The sequence below is a fragment of the Uloborus diversus genome, chromosome 1, assembly GCF_026930045.1.
Source record: "Uloborus diversus isolate 005 chromosome 1, Udiv.v.3.1, whole genome shotgun sequence".
Lineage (NCBI taxonomy): Eukaryota > Metazoa > Arthropoda > Arachnida > Araneae > Uloboridae > Uloborus > Uloborus diversus.
Window position 1 is genome coordinate 105631066 of NC_072731.1, and position 20729 is coordinate 105651794.

Here is a 20729-nt window from a genome sequence, read left to right on the forward strand (position 1 = left end):
ATCAATAAAGGAAAAGAAAATGAAACAATAAACGAATAAATAAAAAAATTAATCGATATGATAAAAAGTAATAGAGTGAATAAAATAGTGAATCAATAAGACAATAAGTGAATGAATAGATAGATATAAAGGAATTATTAAATGAAGGAATGCAAATGAAATAGTTAATAATTGAATACGTAAGTGATTTGATAAAGGACTGAATAAGTAAATGAAGTGAGTTATTTCACATTGCCCCATTCACGTTTCCCCGCATGCACTTGATTAACTGTACAAATGTTTTAAAATACAAATTTACTTAATGTTAAACAAATAAATGCAGCACCGAATATCAGGTCGATCTCAATTAAAATTTAAAACATTTTTTCAATAACTTTATCCTTAAATAGTAACAAAAATAGTTGTTGACTTACACTAAAATAAAAAGCAATGTAAGTATCAGTTTTTGAAAATTGCTTTTATTGTCATATTTTTTGGTTTGCAGAGGTGACTTTTTCTTGACTGCAATACACTAGATGTATTAATGCATAGTTAAAATGTTACCAGATATGTTGCTCTAAAAGTATAGTAAATATTTTATCGTTTCACTTTGCCCTACATTATCCTACTTATTTCTTACTTGTCATGAAATTTACGCACATTCGCAGATCTTGGACACTTATTTTACAAGTAATCTATCTTATCGTAAAATACTTCAACACATTTTGTTTACGTTCGTTGTTTTCTTGCCCGCAATACGATTTCTGACCTTGTATCTTGATACATGAATACAACATTATTTTTTACCAAAATACCAATGAAATGGTGCCATTAAAAAAAAACCTTTTTAAATATAATGATCAATTACTTAGGACCTTTATCCAGTACGGGATCTTCGATTTTTCCACTTTAGGGCAAATTTTGAAACTGCCGCCCTTACCCATCTTTCCTCAAGTTTTAACTCTTCTAAGTTTCAACGAAAGAAAGACAGAAACAGGGTGAATTAGCCGCACCCGAGAAATTGCCACCATGGGCAAGGGCCCAGCTTGTTCCATCCTAGGTATGGCACTGCCCTGATCCACATTGGATCAGTTTTCCCTACCTGTAAATTAGTTGTGCTTGTTCAAAGATTTCAGGAAATGTGCAAGTAGTTATGCTGTGGAGATAAAGAAATATGTTAGTAATTTACTTAAGGAATATGAAGGAAATGCGCTTTCCTGGGAACGTTCTTTCTTATTTGAATAATGTCTACGTATATTACTGTTTATGTTGCGCGTCAATTTGTCAGTACAATCACACCGTACTAGACTTTTATCGCTTATACAAATAACTACTTCTCATTTTCCATTAATTTGTTTCATTCTAAATGCGAAAGTTAACAAAATATAACGACACCTAAGAGCGCTGTTTCATCTGAAGTTGGTGAAGATTCTGACAATTAAAGAAAAGGTAAAGCTTCTCGAAAAGCTGAAGCTGAACCAAAAAATGCTTCGAATTGTAGCACAACAGTTAGGTATGACGGTATGAGTGAATCCTCCATACGTACAATTAAAAGTCAAGAAAAGAAAATCCATACAAGTTCACCGAGTAATAGTATCCAAGCAAAATGCAAAAAATATGAAGATGGAAGCTGCTCTCTATTGTAAATAAAAGGGGTAATGCCATAGATGTAAACTTTATAAAAGAACCAATGAAGCAACTGTATTTAAAAATACGCAATTAACTTTTTCTGAAATAATATTATATTATAATTAATACGCAATCCTTATGATTAAATAAATTATTAAATAAAAAGTATTTTCTCATTGATACATAATTTAATAGTGTGATACAATAATGTTATTACATCATAGAAATAGTTTTCCGTATTAAATAAACAGATCAAGGTATTTTCATTTTGTCCATTTCTTCCTATTTCATCTATTTTGTTCTCAGCTAGAATTTACCTTCTGGACGAGGGAGGAGGTTCGTCAATACCTGTCCTTACATGTACATAAACAACGTTGTGATGATTCGAAATTAGTGTCAATTCCAAGGGCGCTCATATGGGGGGCAAGAGGGGGCTCAAGCCCCCCCCCCCCTTTGAAATTAGAACTTCCTTGCTTTTAGTACTTTTTTCTTTGCAAAAATGTAAAAACATTTCTTCTCCAGCAATTAATGAATAAGTTATTAAAAATGGCAAATTTTAATAAATATAATCTGTACTGAAATCGTTTTCTATGGAGAAAAAAATCCTGCTAAACCATGGGGAAAATATCTGAGCCCCCCCCCCCTAAAATTTTGCATATGGACGAAATCTATGGATTCTGGAGGAGTTTTTGACTTCTAAATATCCCTCGCCACGACGTTGAGAATAAGAAATTGGACGTAGGATATGTGGTATGTGGTAGAAGCTTCGATTTGTATGCCAGAGAACTTGGGTTCGATTCTCACCGGTGCCCTAGGTGCTGTTTCCTTTAGCTATTTGTGCTGTAAATATTTCTTTTGCTTGTTTGGAGGAAAAGACGTTTTGTTCGCCGTCCTCTATGCAGTGACGGATACAAGGGGAGGGTCCTGGGGGTCATTCACCACCTAAACCGTCGACAATATTATGAGTCCACATTGTTTTCAAGCACTTGATGAATAAAATGTGAACGATTTCATTTATTTTTTTCAATTTATTATCTTTTTTTTTAAAGCAAATATTTGAAATATTGCTTCTTTTCATTGCTTATGAAATTAATTAGTCACGTTTATCCTCCACTAAGTATTTTATTCCTGGCTGATTTGGTGCTTTTTATGGAACCCTACGCATTTTCAGAAATTTTTAGTACCAAAACCGTATTTTCGTTCATGGGTTGGAGGGGTCATTCTTCAGTATGGTAGTCCCAAAATGGTAGTCTGTATCCGCCCCTGCCTCTATGTATGTATGTATGTGTAGCTGGTTAGCTAAAACGAACAACGTACTAAAACAAACAAACAAAACGCCGAATTCAATTTTGTTTATTCCTTAATCCCCAGCTGCTTTTAAATGTTGTTATTTTTTGGAATCCTCGAAGTGAAAGTCGAATGAAAAAGCTGTTTAGTGAACGTTTTCTCTAAACACATATGCGACACATGAACAAATTCCTCAAAGTCGAGAATGTATGACATTAGATACGTCCCTCACACCAGCTCTTTTCTACATAACTCCAAAAATGATGTATCACAGACACCAGAAGTTTTTTTTTTTTTTTTTGAGGCAAGTGTTCGCTGATTCAGCGACACTACTGTGTCGGATTGAAGAGGGAAAGATGAGCCGTGAGCAGTGGTCTGTTTCTTCCATCTCCAGCGGCATCATAGAAGAAGAGGGAGAACAAGGAGTGGTCATTAGGAGAAGGGATAAATAAGTAAAGAAAACCTTCGAAGAATTAGTCAATCTGGATTGTTATCATGAAACGAATTGTTACAATAGTACGTTGTTAAAGTTTAAACAAAAACTTTATTTATTTATTTATTTATTTTTTTTTTTTTTCAATTTGATTCAAAAATGCCTACAGTAAAAGACATACTATCATTATCAGAATCATAGTCACTATCATGGAATTGCTTCTAGGGTTTTTGAGTTTGACTAGCTCAGATAATGAACTCAAAGTTTAAATGCAGGGGTGTTCACAGGGAGGTATTATGTCGTAAGTTGCGCTATCTAAATTTGCGCGGGGGAAGGGTTTGTTTATTTAATTTTTTAATTCAAATTTATTTATTGATTTATTTTAAATTTAAATTATTTATTATAGGGTAAGAGCTCCAGTAGTCGGCCACTTAAGACAGCGATTGCTGTTTTTTGTTAACCTATAAATTTCAGCAATCAATGCACCAACAAAAACATTGTAAGGCTTTAGGCTATACCTTTCTGGTAATGATTCATTAAATTGTTTCAGAAATAAAACTATTTTTAAAAAATCTAACCTATTGTTAATACGAGAAAATGCTCCAGTAGTCGACCATATAGAAATCCAGTGCACGGCCATGTAAGTGCCCAATAGTCGGCCGCTTCATTTTCATTACTCTCATGGCGTATGAGGGAATAAATTTAAACAAAATTTAATGCGAAACTTACAGCATAGCATTGTACTTACAAATTAATTATCCCAGTAATTACGAAATAATTCTGCATTCTTGATGTCTTCGTAAACATCCGTTCGTATGTTTATATTATTTTTCAATTTGCAACCAGTTTGGATATGCATCACATGCAATAATCTTTTTATGATTTATATTCTACAACACTTACTTAAATAATATCATCTGCTGCGAAAATAGAAATTAAAAAATGAGAAAGACTTGGATTTTTTGGGATAGGAATTTTGAAAGTATGAAAACGTAGATTCCCTCCCACCCCCCACCCCCCGGCCCCTGCCGCAAAAAGTTTAAACTCTGTATGCTAACATAAAGACTGAATAAAAGTGTAACTAAAATTAACGATCAATACAGAGGGAATTAAGGATCAATACGATTGACGCTTGCCTGGTCCATGTTTAATAGAATGGGACACGCGGAACATAAAATTATAGTTTTTGAAACAATTTCACCTCAAAACAAAGCGAGTAAAAATCCGTTCAAAAACCACTTAAAATATTGGCAATCGTAGGCACACCTAAAACAAAATGTATCATAAAAGAGGTACTTTTATTGTGAAAGAACTGGAGTAAGACGAATTATGTTGGCAGGTCCGTATTTTCAAAGTTTTTCTCATGGGGGTGGTGGGATCCCAAGGTATGAATTCAGTGCATTTTATAAGAAAAAAGGTATCAAACTGCAAATTTAAATTCTGTTTTGAAAATACAGAGGGTCAATTGCCTCCCCCCCTCCCTCTTGCCTATTGCCTAGATGACCGTCTTGTATGTGGGTAAATGGAAATTGAGAAATGGGGGTTGTCATGAAGATAATCTTACAGCTTTCAACAAGAACATTACAATGAATAAACTAAAATGTTGATTAAATGCTAATTGAAGTCATTCGTTTATTGAAGCCATTTGTTTTTTCACTTTCATCAACGCATCATGATTTGATTAAAAAAAAAAAAAACAATAAACTACCATTTAGTAATGACAAGTTGAGTATTAGAACTTATATTCTAAACGCAACGACAGACGGAATTTACAACCTATTTTCAACCCCGTTTTTGAGAATTCTTCACTAAAACCAACATTAGAAGCAGTAAAATGATGAAACGACCCTATTTGTCAGAAAAAGTTTAGGTACAGAATTTAAACATTTTCTTTTGAAGAAATAACGTTACATAGGAATTTTTTACTCAAAACAGCTAAATTGCCACTGTCTCAATACTTTATTTCAATTACTATTTTATGAACTTTAGAAAATTCTTATTAAGTACGTAGTCGACTATTGGGTACAGCAACAACACTATAGAACCAGCGGTTAATATACTGTGGCCGATTGTTGGAAATGCATAAAAATTCAGTACCCAGTGGTCGGCCAACCCTCTATAATTAATTGAGTCTAAGAAGGATTCTATTTTTCAATTGAAGCGTTATGATATACAATCCATTAAAACATAAGTAAAAGCAAATTTACAGCAGAACGATAAAAAGATGGGTACTTAACCTTTAAAGATGATGTGTCTTCTTAACAAAAGATAAACAGAATCGCAAACTAGGATGATGGACACACCATTTGAAATAAAATGACTTATTACTAGTTAATGAAAGGTAATTAGAACTTCACTGATATTGGATGATGATTGGGGACAAGTAAAGGAATGTGGGAATGCATCATATCCGATTTTGAATTATACATATTCTATTTATAAGCAGTTGTATGGCCCTGTGGCCGACTACTAAAGTAGTTACCCTATTTTATATTATTTTATTCTGTTTATATTTCATTTCATTTATTTATTTAGTTTGTGTGTGTGTGTGGTGTGTACGTCATTGGCGTATCACAAACCTTTTGTAATAAAATTATAATAATAATCAAAAATAAATAAATAAATAAAAATATTTTTAAAAAAAATTTAAATTTTTTTTAAAAAAAAGTTAAGAAAATAAAAAAAAACTTAAAAGAATTTTTGGGGAGGGGGAGGGGTGGGGGGAGTTTGCACCATTGAACCGGGGGCACCCCTGTTTAAATGGACGTTCTTCGCCTAAATCCCAATAATAGGTCAGGTAAGCCTTAACCGTTATGTGTAGATTATGTTTACTCGAGAGAGGGCTATATTTAAGAATTGGGATTTTAGTGTTCAAACTCCGTCCAAAATGTTTCAAAAGCATTTCAAAAGTGCTTTTCATCATTCATTTTTGATGAAAAAAATATTATTACTAATTTATTTTTTCGGTTTTTTTCAATTCAATTTTTCTTTTTTTCAATTTCATTCGAAAAATGAAATCTTTATCATAAAAAAAACTAAACTCAGTGTTGTATTTGCAACATTTATTTTGTTGTTATTGCGAACATCATTTCCTACAAAACAATTCAGCGTTTTCCTACAGATTCAAAAACATCGAAATTCTTTGATTTTGAAAGGGACAAATTCTATATTTAACATACTTTTTTGTTATTGTCAAAAAAATTGAATGTAAGAAGTACTATTTCGAATGGTGTAATGAATACACGTATCTATTCTCTTGAGTTATCAAAAAAACATCAATAAATAGGGGTACAAGAAAGTTATGTATGTAGTGTACACATCAGATTTTTTCCTTCATTACATGGGTACGTTATCTTTTACGTTTTCTTAAAATTGTAACAAAATACAGTAGAATACATCAAGTTTGATTGATCATATAGATTTCTCGAAATATGTGTTTGGTAATCCTTCCCCCAAACACAAGTTTGATTACGACCCTGCTCTAAAACAGTAGTTCAGTAAAACCTGTGAAGTTGACCACCTTTGTAAGTTGACCACCTGTCTAAGTTGACCGCTTTTTTCAGGCCTTGAATTAGCCCTTATCATATAAATCAACCTCTGTAAGTTGACCACTAAAGTAGTGCACCGCGGTAAGTGGTCAACTTACACAGGTTTCACTGTGACCTACTCCAGAATGGCTGGGAAGTCCGAGCAATGCCCAGGTCTCCGCGTCTATTTATTTTTATTAATGAACTATAATGAGAAACAGTGCCCACAATAATTTAGTTTTCGACATTTGTGCACTAGGGGTACAAGAAAGTTATGTATGTAGTGTACACATCAGATTTTTTCCTTCATTACATGCGTACGTTATCTTTTACGTTTTCTTAAAATTGTAACAAAATACAGTAGAATACATGAATAAAATCAAGTTTGATTGATCATATAGATTTCTCGAAATATGTGTTTGGTAATCCTTCCCCAAAACACAAGTTTGATTACGACCCTGCTCTAAAACAGTAGTTCAGTAAAACCTGTGAAGTTGACCACCTTTGTAAGTTGACCACCTGTCTAAGTTGACCGCTTTTTTCAGGCCTTGAATTAGCCCTTATCATATAAATCAACCTCTGTAAGTTGACCACTAAAGTAGTGCACCGCGAGTGGTCAACTTACACAGGTTTCACTGTACCTACTCCAGGGCTGGGAAGTCCGAGCAACCCGCCCAGGTCTCCGCGTCTATTTATTTTTATTAATGAACTATAATGAGAAACAGTGCCCACAATAATTTAGTTTTCGACATTTGTGCACAGACTTATTTGTGTGGGGCCTGTGTTTTTTCCCCATTGGTTGGGAACCGTTTTTTAACGCCTGCTTTTTAAATGGCTTCGATTGAAATCAGAATTATAAGGTGGGAGGGGGGGGGGTATCCCAATTTTCCCCCTAAGCAGGTCCATAGGGCTATGCCTAAATAGTTGTCCCGTTTATAGAAGCCAAATGGGCTGAGGTACAAAAATGTATATGTGCTTCCAGAAAGCATTTATGTAAGCAATTTGCATTACGTGACAAACTCTCACGCGAATTTTTTCTTATTATATTGAGAATTAAACTTAAATTATTTTGTGTATCAAATACCAAAAGCTGATCTTCGTCGATTTAAGCTCGACAAAATGTCTGATTAATTCATCACATTCCAACTTTTCACGTACGGAACATACCGAAAAAAAATAAATAAATAAAAAGAAACCCTTATTTTTTCCTATAAATCTTTTATTTGTGTCTTGGGTAGTCAATTATTATGCCTGAATATCAAATCTAAACCCCACTCAGTATTTGAAAAAGATTTGTTTTTCTTCGAAAAGAACATTATTTTAAGAAGATCAAAACTTTTAATATCTTTCTTTTTAAATAAGTGTATCTGTTTAAACTATTCAAAATCGATTCGTGTTAAAATTTTAAAAAAAGAGAGAAAGAAAGAAAAAAGTGAAAGAGAGAGGGTAGTAGGAGAAAAAGATATAAAATACGTTATTAGTAGAGTACAGTTTAAATGCCAAACTAGACGTTATTATGTAATAAGTAAATATTGTGGCTTCTTGCTTTGTCTTTTGAAACAATTTCAAGCGAGACCGTTTTTCATTTCTTAATTCCAATCTATTTTCAAGTAAGGAAAATGCATCATTGTACAATTTTTACTTATTTGTTTCCTTTAATGACGATTTAAAATAAAATTTACTTTTCTGCTGTTGCTTAGGTGATAAATATAAGCCCAAATTCATTAAAAATTATTTTTGCATTTTTTCCCCTTTATTCATCTTGTTGTCTCTGCTATATACCGATATAAATGAGAAAGAGGAAATGTAACTGCTATTAATATATACAGTAAAACCGCTTAGTAAAGAATGATTTCCTTCAGACTTAAATACTAAGTGCCCTTAAAACATAAGATTGCCAAAATGTACAATTTGTGGTTGCCCAATCGTGGAATTGAAATTTCTAAATTTGAAATGATTTGCATAGGGGAGGGGGGTGCACATGTGTTTTACTAAAATAACTTAAGCAAGAAATCTGATACAATATGACGCAATGGCAATTTAAAATAAATTCATAGTTCCGACTTCTTTGCCAAACTTCTATAGCAATGAGCAATTTTATGTTTTTATGGTGACAACTTCTTTGCTTTAGAAAGTGCTATTTTTTATTTTATCTCTGACTTTTCTAGTGAAAACATATATTAAAAAAACTTTTAAGCTAAACTTAGTTTTCTATTGCAAACTATTACGGGAACATCAAAATGAATCAATGACAATATTTAAACTTTTTTTATCTCTTTTTTTTTTTTTTTTGCAAATTAGTTTTAAGATCGGTGATGGGGCACGAGTGAACACAATATCTAGGGGCACGTGTGAACAGTTTCCATATGTTCTCCGTAATATTAATAATATCAGTGTAAGATATTATAGGGTAACCGCACCAGTAACAGACATGCTTAAGACATTGCTCTCAGGTTAACTGAATTTTCTGAGCCTTTTAAAGTATTTAGAATTTTTAAACTGTATTTCTCTCATGCAACTACATCTCATCTAACGTTTGGATGCTTCTGGATCCTCTGAATTAGTTAATTCTATTTTCATTTGCTCAATTTCGAAAAAAAAAGGTCTGACCCCCCAGTAACAGACATCGAAAAATCTGGTGATACCCAGTAACAAATAGGTTGAGGAAGGGATGAGTAATGGACATAATTCCCTTGTTCTCTTCAAAATGTGAAAAAGTTCTTTTTTTTTTGAACTGAAGCCATATTAAATTAAAATGAACACGAAACACCAGCTGACATCCTGGTGGCTGTTCATAATCTTACACCACTGCTTTATAAATACCAACTGGGTCGTAAAATTTACTCTGATAACACTAGATGGTTGCACCGTATTCATAGGCCACAGCGACATCAGTTTTACCCGCCTAAAACTCTTATTAATTAAATCTAAACTTATTACTCTCTGTTACTGGACGCCTGTCTGTTACTGGTGTTAAAAGATATGTAAACATTTGCAATTACTATTTTTCTATAATCGGTTTGTTAATTCATGGTTAATTATTATTATTAAATATTTAATTTTTTATTTTTTAAAATTATTATTTCATTTTATTTTTTATTTCTTTGTTACTAAAATAGTTGATCAACAATTTAGTGCAATGAACAGAATGAAAAATTATTGCCCAGATTTGAAATTAGCCAAGTGAAGTACCGCGGAAAAGTACCCAATCCTCTGTGTTTACTATACTTTTATGCATGTACAAAACTTCTAAAAAGTTGTTAAATTAAGAAGTATTTCTTCTATCGCTAGTAAAATAGAACAATGACCCATTCTTTTGAGTTATTAAAAGCATATATTATTTAGTAAGCATAAAAGAAGTAGTGTGGTGTCCATATCTGATTTGTTATTGCATCACTCGCAATTCAGCTCTGAATTTGTGTTGAACTTCACATTAAATTATATTACAAGTGCTATGTAATTGCTCTAAATATTTGCGAGAAATGTCGCCATGTTTTATCGGAGATACACTTATCAATACATCCGTTTATTAGTTTTAAAAATGTTGAAAGTCTATCTGTCAGGTATGAAAATGCTGATGTGTTTGCTATTTTTTGAGCTTTGAATGCTCAGAAACATTTACCGTACCTGGCACTGAGACTCGTTAAAACGCCACTTAGTTTCCTGTTTTTTACTGCATTGAAAAAATATTCAGGAATTAAAATAGTATCTAGGTTTGAAACGTTTTCATCTGGAAGGCTTCAGTAAATTTTCAGTGAAAAGCAAGTAAACGTAATTTATAAAGTAACTGCCGCGCCGTACGACTTGCGTTATAGTAGTTCTTTTACGTGGGTATTCCTAAAACATAGATACTTCTTGAAAATACAGTTGACGAGTTATAACGAGCCCTGATTTAACGAAAACCTGTATTGAACTAATAAATCAGAATTACTTGGTTGGTACAATGTTAAGTCTACGGGAGCATAACTCGCTTTTAATGAGCAAAATCCGCTTAAAGCGAGCAATATTTTGCGATTCATAAAATTCTATTGGCTTCCTACTCAAATTACCCTTTCTTGGAAAAATTCCTTCAACTTTCCAAAGTCAACCTAAGTTAAGTGATGAGTCATAAATCCAGAGAACAAGTGATCACTGCATCTTACTTTAATTTGTGGAGTGGAGAAAAATTTGAAAAATACTGGTCGAGTAGTTGCTGCCTACGTTATCACTTCCGAGGTTATTGTAGCTCTAATTCAAGCTAAAACAGGTGAAAACAATCTTGAGAGCGAAAACGATAATAACAAATGATCAGATGACAAAAAAAAAAAAAAGAGCTAAACCACGATCAACATAGTCAATGACTTTTGATGTGCAGAAACGCTTCAAACTCTTTTGGAAGTCAGGGGTGCAAATGGCTGATTTTCTAGCTATGAGAATTTCTCGGAAACCAGAAAAGCAAGAAAGAGACAATAAGACCAGTTCAAAGCATGTTAACTAACTTCTTTGGTACTGTACAGAAATAAATGTCACACGAAGCAAATGTGTTTGAAATTTTACGATTTTTTCATAAATCCGTTTTTGCGACGAGAAAATATCGCGGTCCCTTTTCGCTCGTTACAAGTGAGTTCGACTGTATAGCTTGACGTGTCGAAAATTCTCAAATATGTGTACTTAAGAAATTTTTAAAACCTCTGGTTTTGTTATAATGATGTATTTGTGCCAAAATATTTTTATGTGAAAAAATCATTACAGTAGAAATTGTAATGTTTTTATGTCTTTCTTTCGTAACTCTGAACTATTCGGTTTCTATCGTTTCCAGAGGCAGCTAAGGAAGAACTTGAGAACGCAATAGATGAAAATACATCCTCAAATGAAGTAAGACTTTTATCATTTATACATTTTATGAATAAAAACGAAACTAAAGATAGTTTTAGCTTTGTTGAATATGCATTGTCAGTTAAAGTCGATATACTGACCCATTTACTACCATTAATTTTTGTTATACTAAATACCACTGGAGAAGCTTTTTTTTTAATCTTTTGCTTAAAATATAATAAATTTATTCATACGCAAGAACGGATTGGCGATCGCGCCTCCCTTTAAGGACATTGCCCCGGAAATTTTTTTACGAATTGTGGTTCTAAAAAGAAAGTGTTTGCCATCTTTGATATAACGTTAAGGAAATTAATCGGGTTATGTGAAGAAATGGGTTCACTGACTTTCCTCCGGTAATTTTTGGAAACTGAAGTCCCAAAAAGTAGAATTTTAGACGGATTTCAATATCATTCCCTCTGAAATTTTATGAAATTAGATTCTGAAACGCATTTTTATAATACTTCTATGGACGGAAAATGAAAGAAATGTGTTAGGGGACCTCACTGGCTAAATCTCTATAATTTAACTGCTTTGAATAAAAATGACGTATCACCACTCACCTCCAGTAGATGTATAGACACGTAGTAAGAGATCAGTGAAAAAACAGTCGCCCCCTACTTGAAAATTTGCCCTTGTCCAACGATCTTTTATTAGGAGTCAAATTTAACAGTAATTGCTCCATGTTTAAGGAAACACTATAGTTGGGGCAAAACTAACCTGGCAGCGTTGTAACGCTGTAATTAGGATCTGCGTAGCCTTCACAATGCTGTCGGATTAGGTTTGTCCCAGATATAGTTCCCCACTAAAGACCCTGAAACACAGTTCTTAGAATTTTCAGAATACAATTAATTAATTCTATCTCCAAGTGACAACGAGGGTAAATGGCTAGTTATGGGCACCCAAACAGTAATGGACAGATTTGTCTTGTATTGTCAATGTCAAGTTTGTAATCGATATTCCCGGAACAACATTAGTGGATTCTCAAAATATCATCTTTCAAGCACACCCCTAAGATATTTTTTTTTTTCAAACATAGTTTTATCTATGCTTGGAAAAATGTTCAAAAAGAAAGAATGCTATTTTTTTTTTTTTTTTGGATTTAAGGTTTTGAAGGGTTTTTCTTTATTATATGTATATATGTATGTATATATTCTGTGTATCTTTCTTAAGGATCTAACATTGTTGTTCTTTTTACTATGAAACATATACGTATATACCAATTACATTGAAAAGTTTGTACCCCATACTATGTAAGTTTGAATTGTACAGTAACTATCAATAAGAAACTATTTTTTCTGAATTATATAACTCTGCTCACTGTAAAATTTTAAAGTATCGTAGCATGTTCTAATCGCTGGATTGACAAGCAAAAAACTTGACTGAATAGTAGAAAAAATATTTTATTATGTAAAGTTTATTCTTGTTATATGCTGCGTTTAAGCTTCATATAGAATATGATGATGAGTTTTATAATTGTTTTTAACTTCAGTTTTTCGTTAAAGGAAAATATTTTGTCTTTTTTTCTGCATGTATTTTATGACACCCAGTTGTTGGCCAGCTATTTAGTAACAAAAGAATTTAAAAAATAAAAAATAACAAAATAAATAAATAATAATAATGTAGTAATGATTAACAATAAATTTACAAACTGATTGGAGCAAAATATTAATTATAAAATCTCTATAAAAATGTTTTAACACTTGTATTAACCCTACACAACTATTTATATTTCGGAGAGGATATGGGAACTGTTCACATGTGCCCCTACATGATGTGTTCACAAATGCCCGTCATCTACCTTAGAACTAAATTTCAAAAAATAAAGAATTCTTAATTAAGTTAAAAATTTTAATCATTGCAATATATTTACTTAAATGCTCGTTTAATGGCTTGCAATAATTAATTTCAGCTTATTAGTAAGATTAAAATATATTTTCACGTGAAGAAGCCCGCGATAAAATTACATACAACACCTGCGAAAACAAAGAAGTTACCACCATAGAAATATAAACTGGCTCATTGCTCTAAAAGTTTGGCCAAGAAGTAGGGCTGGTACTGCCATTACTTGAGAATTTTTTAAGATTTTTTGCATGACGTTATCCTAGTAAAACATTTGCGCATTTGCCCGTGCTCACATGTGCCCCCTTTCCCCAACCTGTGAAAGTATTTACCTATTTAGTACTTCTGTCATCTGTTACTTTGATATATTTGAGGACATAAACGCAAAAAAAAAAAAAAAAAAAAAAAAAGAAGAAGAAGAAGAAGAAGAAGCCGCTTATTTAACTTTGCCCTTAAAGTTTCATCTAGCAGGAAGCGTGACGCCCTTAGCTTAGTGACACCTTACTTGGCTTTCCTCTGAATGACCATAATCCTACCTCAACAATTCGATGGTTTGAAGTCCACATTTATCAGAACTTATGCTTTAAATTTAAGTTGATATGAAAATGCTCGAGAGTTAACCAAAATATGTTATAAGATTTGGATCGACGATTACTATCTCAACAGGTCTAAAGAATTTGAAACAAATAACTTGCATGGTTTCACCAAATTTTACTACATAGTTGAATCACTTCCATTCTCTACAAAAGTTGGATGCTATAAGTTACACGACGATAACAAGATCTTGAAAAGAACGGAAAAGCTGTATTTTATCTAACATTATTTTTACGACGTAGAACAGGTACCAGAGAATTACTTTTAAGTAATGTGCAGCTGACATGCAAGAAATTTCGCCCGAAAAAAAAAGAAGGCTACCAACAAAAAGAAATGAGATCCCATTAAAAATATAAAATGTACAATAGGGTGATCCAAAATTTTGAAGGTGAAAAAATTTTGAGTCTTACCCTCCCATTTGGTAATAATACATTAGAAAATAAGTGGGCCAAAACTTTATAACATTTGAATAATCTTTAGAGGCAGCTCAAAGCAGTTGAAGTTTGCATCGTTGCCGAATATAAGTGACAAAAGACAAAACTAATCACAAATATGATGCTATTTCTATTAATAGTAATTAATTACATTGAAAAATTGCTATTTTATGTACTGTTTTAACATTAGCCGTGGAAAATATTCTGTAAATATACAAAAAAAAATGTAAGATGTTGCAGTTTATGTAATTCTGTACAATTCTTTGTACATCGCCAAAGTGTTGTGAATTTAACCAAAGACGCAACAATACTGGCAAAAGCACCTGTTTTACTGGGGCAGAACAAAAGAAATAATTAATTCTAGAATGTGAACACCACATTATGGAATTGATTATTTTTGCCATTTTTACTAAAAGCATATATTGTTCTCTTCTGCATCAAAAGTACTTCTCTGTAACAGATTCTAGGCCTTCTGGGAGTTCATTGATAAGAAGAATTACATTACAAAACTGAATAATAAGGTGGCTGATGTAAAAGATTTTTAAATACAATCTGTCAAAACGTTACTATATGACTCTTACTCAAGAGGTGATAACTGAGAACTTCTTGAAATGATTTTAATAGTTCAGCATAAAACCCCTTCTCCTAGAACCAGTTACATTTGTATTGTATTGGAGCTATGCACCATACACAATGAATGTTAAAATGAATGTTCTGCTGTTTTAAATATAAATTTTAACCACTAGTTGATCATCACGTCAGTGGAAGATATTGAATTGCAAGAGAAATGTTATATTTGCGGAATATGTTTATTTAAAACCTTGGATGACAGCTTCTGTACTTCAGAATGCACTATGTAATAATTTCAATTTAATAAAATCTAAATTTCACTATTGCAATACAGAAATATTAATGAAAAAGTAAGTAAAATTACAGGGCTCTTTTTGACAATCAAGTGACACAATTGAATAGTAGATAATTGGTAAAGCTGTTCAAGAAGTGAATGAAAAAAAAAGCTGCAAAGTACCTGAGATTATGCCCAAAAATATGAAATTTAAGGACTTTCTAACCACATGATCAGCTTCATTAACTGAAAAAATTAATTTACCTGACACATTTTATCATGCAAAACATGGGAGATCAAACAAATCTGCCAGTTTGGGGAGAATTATCACAAAGCACTAAAATTCATTGAAGGAAGCCAACTATTAATAATGTTGTAGAAAGGAATTAATATAAATTATAAGACTTTAATAAAAAAAATTATAACCAAGGAAGATCAATTTTAATTCTTGTTGCAGGTTGGCAAAAAACATTGCCGTGCTTATACCGATTGCAAAATATAGTTAAGTAGTTACTAGCACAATCACATCCATAGTGATTTAAATATAATTGTTGTATTGCAATTTTCAACTTACAAAATGCTAAATAATTAAATGAATTAAAGCTGTATTGATTTCTCAGCTTATTTCTTTCCTTCTACATTTATTGCGTAAAATCAAATATTACCAAACTTTGAGAGTGTTGAGCTACCTTTAAAAGTTAAAATTATGAGCTCAAACTTCACAACAACTATTTTTTACATAAATGGAACCAAATAAGAGGGTAAGACCAGTAAAAATCAGAAATTTTTATCAAAGGGCCGTTTTTGGACCACCCTAATGTACAAAAAAGCCAAGTCTCGTTTCCACCGTAAAACGTAGTGAGATATCAAGTAAAACGAAGTCAGTTGTTTTAATTAGTATTTTGGGAAGCACTCATTTAATAACTTTGTCATAAATTATTTCCTAACACGCAACCAAGCAACATTTATAGTATCCGTTTAAAATTGTATACCTTTATTTCTATATTAATATAATGACTTGGCAACCGCATGGCTAAATTATGACAAAAGAATCATGGATATTTTTCTAATTTGCTGGAGCAGGCTTTATAGTGGCCAAAAAGGGTATTGCCAATGCTAATTGGAAAGTCTCCACTGCCTTATTTTTAGAAATGTTTAAATCAACATTATTTTAATGTGTATCCTGTGTATTGTCGCCAATGAAATCTAATAGGCTAGGCGAGATTAGCACAAAAAAAATGGATTAGTACCGAATGATCTACCATTAAGAATACTCCTAATGGAACATAGGGCTGACAGACCGTATTTATGCAATATTTATACAAATAAAGCGCTCATTTAGGACGCCAAGAGCACGTAGATGTTATGTTGCCGCGCGATTGCAAAGTCTTCATAAGATATATAGAACCTATATAGAAATAAAGGTATCCAATATTAATACGGATACTAAATATTGCAAGGTAATGTGTTAGGAAACAATTTATGACAAGTTATTAAATAGGTGCTTCCCGAAAAACTAATTATCTAAAACAACTGACTTGGTTTTACTTGATATCAGTCTACTTTTTGCGGTGGAAGTTCGACTTGGGCTTTTTTGTACATTTTATGTTGTTGGTGGGATTACGTTTTCCGTGCCCTAATGTCCCGGTTAAAAGTACATTTTCTATTAACAATCATCTGTGAACTTGCGAAAAAGTAGTGTTTTAAAGCAAAGTTGATTACTTAAGTGAACTGTATGAAATCATGTAACAATTCTTTAAAATTAGCACGAAACATATTCAAGCAAATTTGTGCCAGTGAGAAGCAAAGAGATGTAAGTGCTAAAATGTAAAATATTGAAATAGTAATCGGTACAAGTGGTAGAAGAACCTCTCCTATGATTTTGGGTAAGAGATAATATACTAGTAGCTCTGATGGAAGCTGTAATACAGCATAATTTATAATAATAATGAAAAAAAATCAATGGAAGTTTGCCTAAAATCTGAACAGTAAACGCGTTTTACTCAAAACTTTAAAAAGCATACTTGCATCGTTTTGCTTCTCACTGCCTCACTTCTTCATTGAAAATATAATGCTACAGAATTCTTAATTATTATATTTTTTAAGTTCATATTCTTTTCTATGATGAGCCCAAACTGTTAAAAAATATGTAACTTTTTTCTTAAGTTTACATTACAAAAATGCCCAAAATTGTTAAATGTCTCGTTTTGAGGGAAAAAAATCAATGGTCACCGTATATACTCTTGCATTTAGATATGAGTAAAAGATCTGAAATACAGTCTGAAATTTATGCAAAACTGCTGCTTTTAGAAGCGTTGAATAATCAACCACAAATAAAAAAAATAATAATAACGTTGTTGGTAAGCATGCTTCGAAATTGCAGTTATTGACTGCGAAAAAGTTGAATTTTTCAGAAACAAATTCAATGGTATTTATTTACATAACTTTGTATCAATTTTGAAATTGCATATAAATAGACTATCCTTTGACGCCTTAGATTTCGCTAATCTCATTAAACGCAATGCCAACAATAAATTAATAAGAAAAGTTTTGATAAAGTAAAAAAATATTTCATAGCTTATACCAGGGGTTCTGAAACTTTTTTGACTTGCGGCGCGCTTTGAAGAATTAGAAAGTTCTCACCGCACCCTAGCCCATCTGTAGTGCGTCAAATAAAGCCTTTCTAATTTTAATAACCTAATATCTCTCATATTTATGATTGAATTGTCTCTTGCTTTTTCACATTCACTAAATGACTTATAAAAAATGAGAAAATAAATAAATAAAACCAAGCGAATGTTTAAGTTTTAACTAACGTTTTTCAGCAATTTTGACCAAGAAAGGTGACTTGATTTTATTAGGAACATGGGTTCATAATAAGGTCAAACCTGGGGAAGGTTTTTCTCACGCAGAGTAGAAGAAAAAATCGCAATAAAATACTATCAAATTAAAAAGAATTTGTAGAAATTCTTCAATATCAATATAAAAATGCATTCATCACGGTTGATAAGCTCAAATACAAAAATTGAATATTTTTTTCCATGGAAAAGAGAAAGATCAATCATCGTGACAACCGATAATTTATAATATGCACATATGTACAGCACTGGATCATGTCCTCCATTCGATACTCCGGTGTCATATTATGAAGACACCGTCACGGGAAAAAATGACGGTACACAACGACATTTTTCTTTTCCAATTCGTCAACTTGATAAGTTGGGCTCCAAGGACAATCAACAACTTTTTTATACCATTAAACTACAGTGAATGATGAAGAAACAAGATTTACTGAAAATAAGATCAAGTAATTTTGACATAATTCTTTTATATAATTTTTGCTTCAATATTGTCTGGTAATTAAAAGTTGTTTTTTGATAACGCTTTATCATCAATTAGGCTTTCTGATGACGATGAAGTCACAATCTAGAGACTTTTTATTATGCTACATCAAAAAATGGGGCTCCGGATGATGTGTTTCTGGTCTACGTAGCCTTATTTGGCGCACCCAGATTTCTTATATATTGATATCATGAAAACTTCGCGGCATCCCTCGTCTCTTCCTACAGTACCCCAGGGTGCCTCGGCACCCAATTTCAGAACCACTGGCTTATATTATCCTAGTTTCGTCACTTCTAGTCTCTTCTTATTTTACAACTTTTAAGTATAGAACAGAGTAAAATGAAATAATTTAAGCAATATTTCTTTACATTTTGCTTTTCAATATTCTTTTGTTAAAAAAAAATGCATCGTAATAATTCTATGACATTTTATTGAAAACTTCCAATTTTTTTTCTGCGCAGTACTGTAAGTCACATATCTTAGGGGAGGGCAGCCTTAACAATTAAGAGCATCAACAATGAAAACAATTTTGACGTCTGAAATTACTTTCGATGATCTTAAAGCAAGTACTTGAATTGTGTTCTGATTTTTAGGTGCCACCTAAAGCTGTTCCAGAAGAGGATGTGAAAGAGAAGCCAATTGACGTCGAACATGTGAAACTTGAGGAGGCAGAAAAGAAAAATGAGGTCGGTAATTCTATGAATTTCAAAACACCAAGTGAATGCATTAGCATTTTCGATGCGTCATGACATTTAAAGACAGAAATTGATGAATTTCTAGTTAATTAAAAGATAATTTCGTGTTTACTAATTACACTGAACAACATTAAAAATTTCCTTTAGACGGTAATACAATGAAGGATCTTTTATGCGGTATTGAAGATACTGTCTGGAAAAAAAATGCATAAATGGAAAAACGTATGTTAGCTGTATTTTGATTTAGTATGTATTGGACCCGATATGATTTTAAAATCGTACCAGTGACACAAGCGCATAAAAAAGAAACGTTTTATACTGCTTCTCTGTATATGTTTAGAAATACCATATTTACCGAGACTGCAGCGGTAGTAATGCATAACAGAAAACAATTAGCATTCTTTCTTTTATTTCTAAATACTTCATTTTAGTGTATCTTTCACTTGAAGAACAAATTTCCGCAGAGGGAATAATTTGATAATTAGTACTTCTCTTTCTCTAAAAATTAATCTCTTTGTCCATGCCTCTAACCAAGAATGTTGCATCTCAATTCTATTTCTTGAAACGTTTCTTTTTCATTTAAGACTCCTTTACATCTGGGGTTCTCGACCTTTTCGGCTCTACACCCCCCTCTGAAAACTTATGTGAGGCAATGCCCCCTTCTCCCTCATATGAGGTCAATACAAAGTAGTACAATCGGCAACAGATGCTGGTTAGTAAATAAAAATCCAGATAATTTCCCACACAAAATTTAATATCACAGTTCACTACACATAAATTTATTTTGAACGCATACTGTAAGAATATGTTATTATAGGAACATATGAAATTCAGTAATAAAAGCAATTAAAAAAATACTTCTTAAAATTTAATCTGGAATCTGAGTGAAATTGGTATGCAACACAAGGAACTTTCACAATATTTATGAGTAATTGAGTACAGTTCGTTTTACTCTCTTTACTTTTATTCTTTTTCCATACACCCATGCCCCCCTTGCAATTTTTCTACTCCCCTCCGAGGTTGAGAACCCCTGCTTTACTTGATTTGCAAAACTGAGAAAAGAAATCGTAGATTTAACTAAAATAGAGCGAATGATAATTTATCAATCTCTATGATAAAAAAAAGGCGTTGCGATTAAAGAGAGGCGAAACAAATGTTTAAAAAATGATCACAGCTAAAACTATCTTTGCTGCATGTAGTATTGTCACTTAAAGAACAAATTTCTGAAGGTGGAATCATTTAACAGTTCGTACTTCATAGGATGGAGTCTCC

The 20729-nt window shown here is 32.3% G+C and overlaps 1 protein-coding gene across 6 annotated transcripts in view; it reads left to right on the plus strand.

Annotated features, from left to right (window-relative positions):
* Positions 1-20729, plus strand: part of LOC129231220 (myosin-7B-like) — a 121458-nt gene that overhangs the window by 59882 nt on the left and 40847 nt on the right. For all 6 annotated transcript variants that reach the window (XM_054865492.1, XM_054865526.1, XM_054865484.1 and 3 more), the window contains exons 2-3: positions 11654-11709; positions 19356-19448. In XM_054865492.1, coding sequence (XP_054721467.1) covers positions 11654-11709; positions 19356-19448 — 149 coding nt within the window. The remainder of the gene's footprint in view (positions 1-11653; positions 11710-19355; positions 19449-20729) is intronic.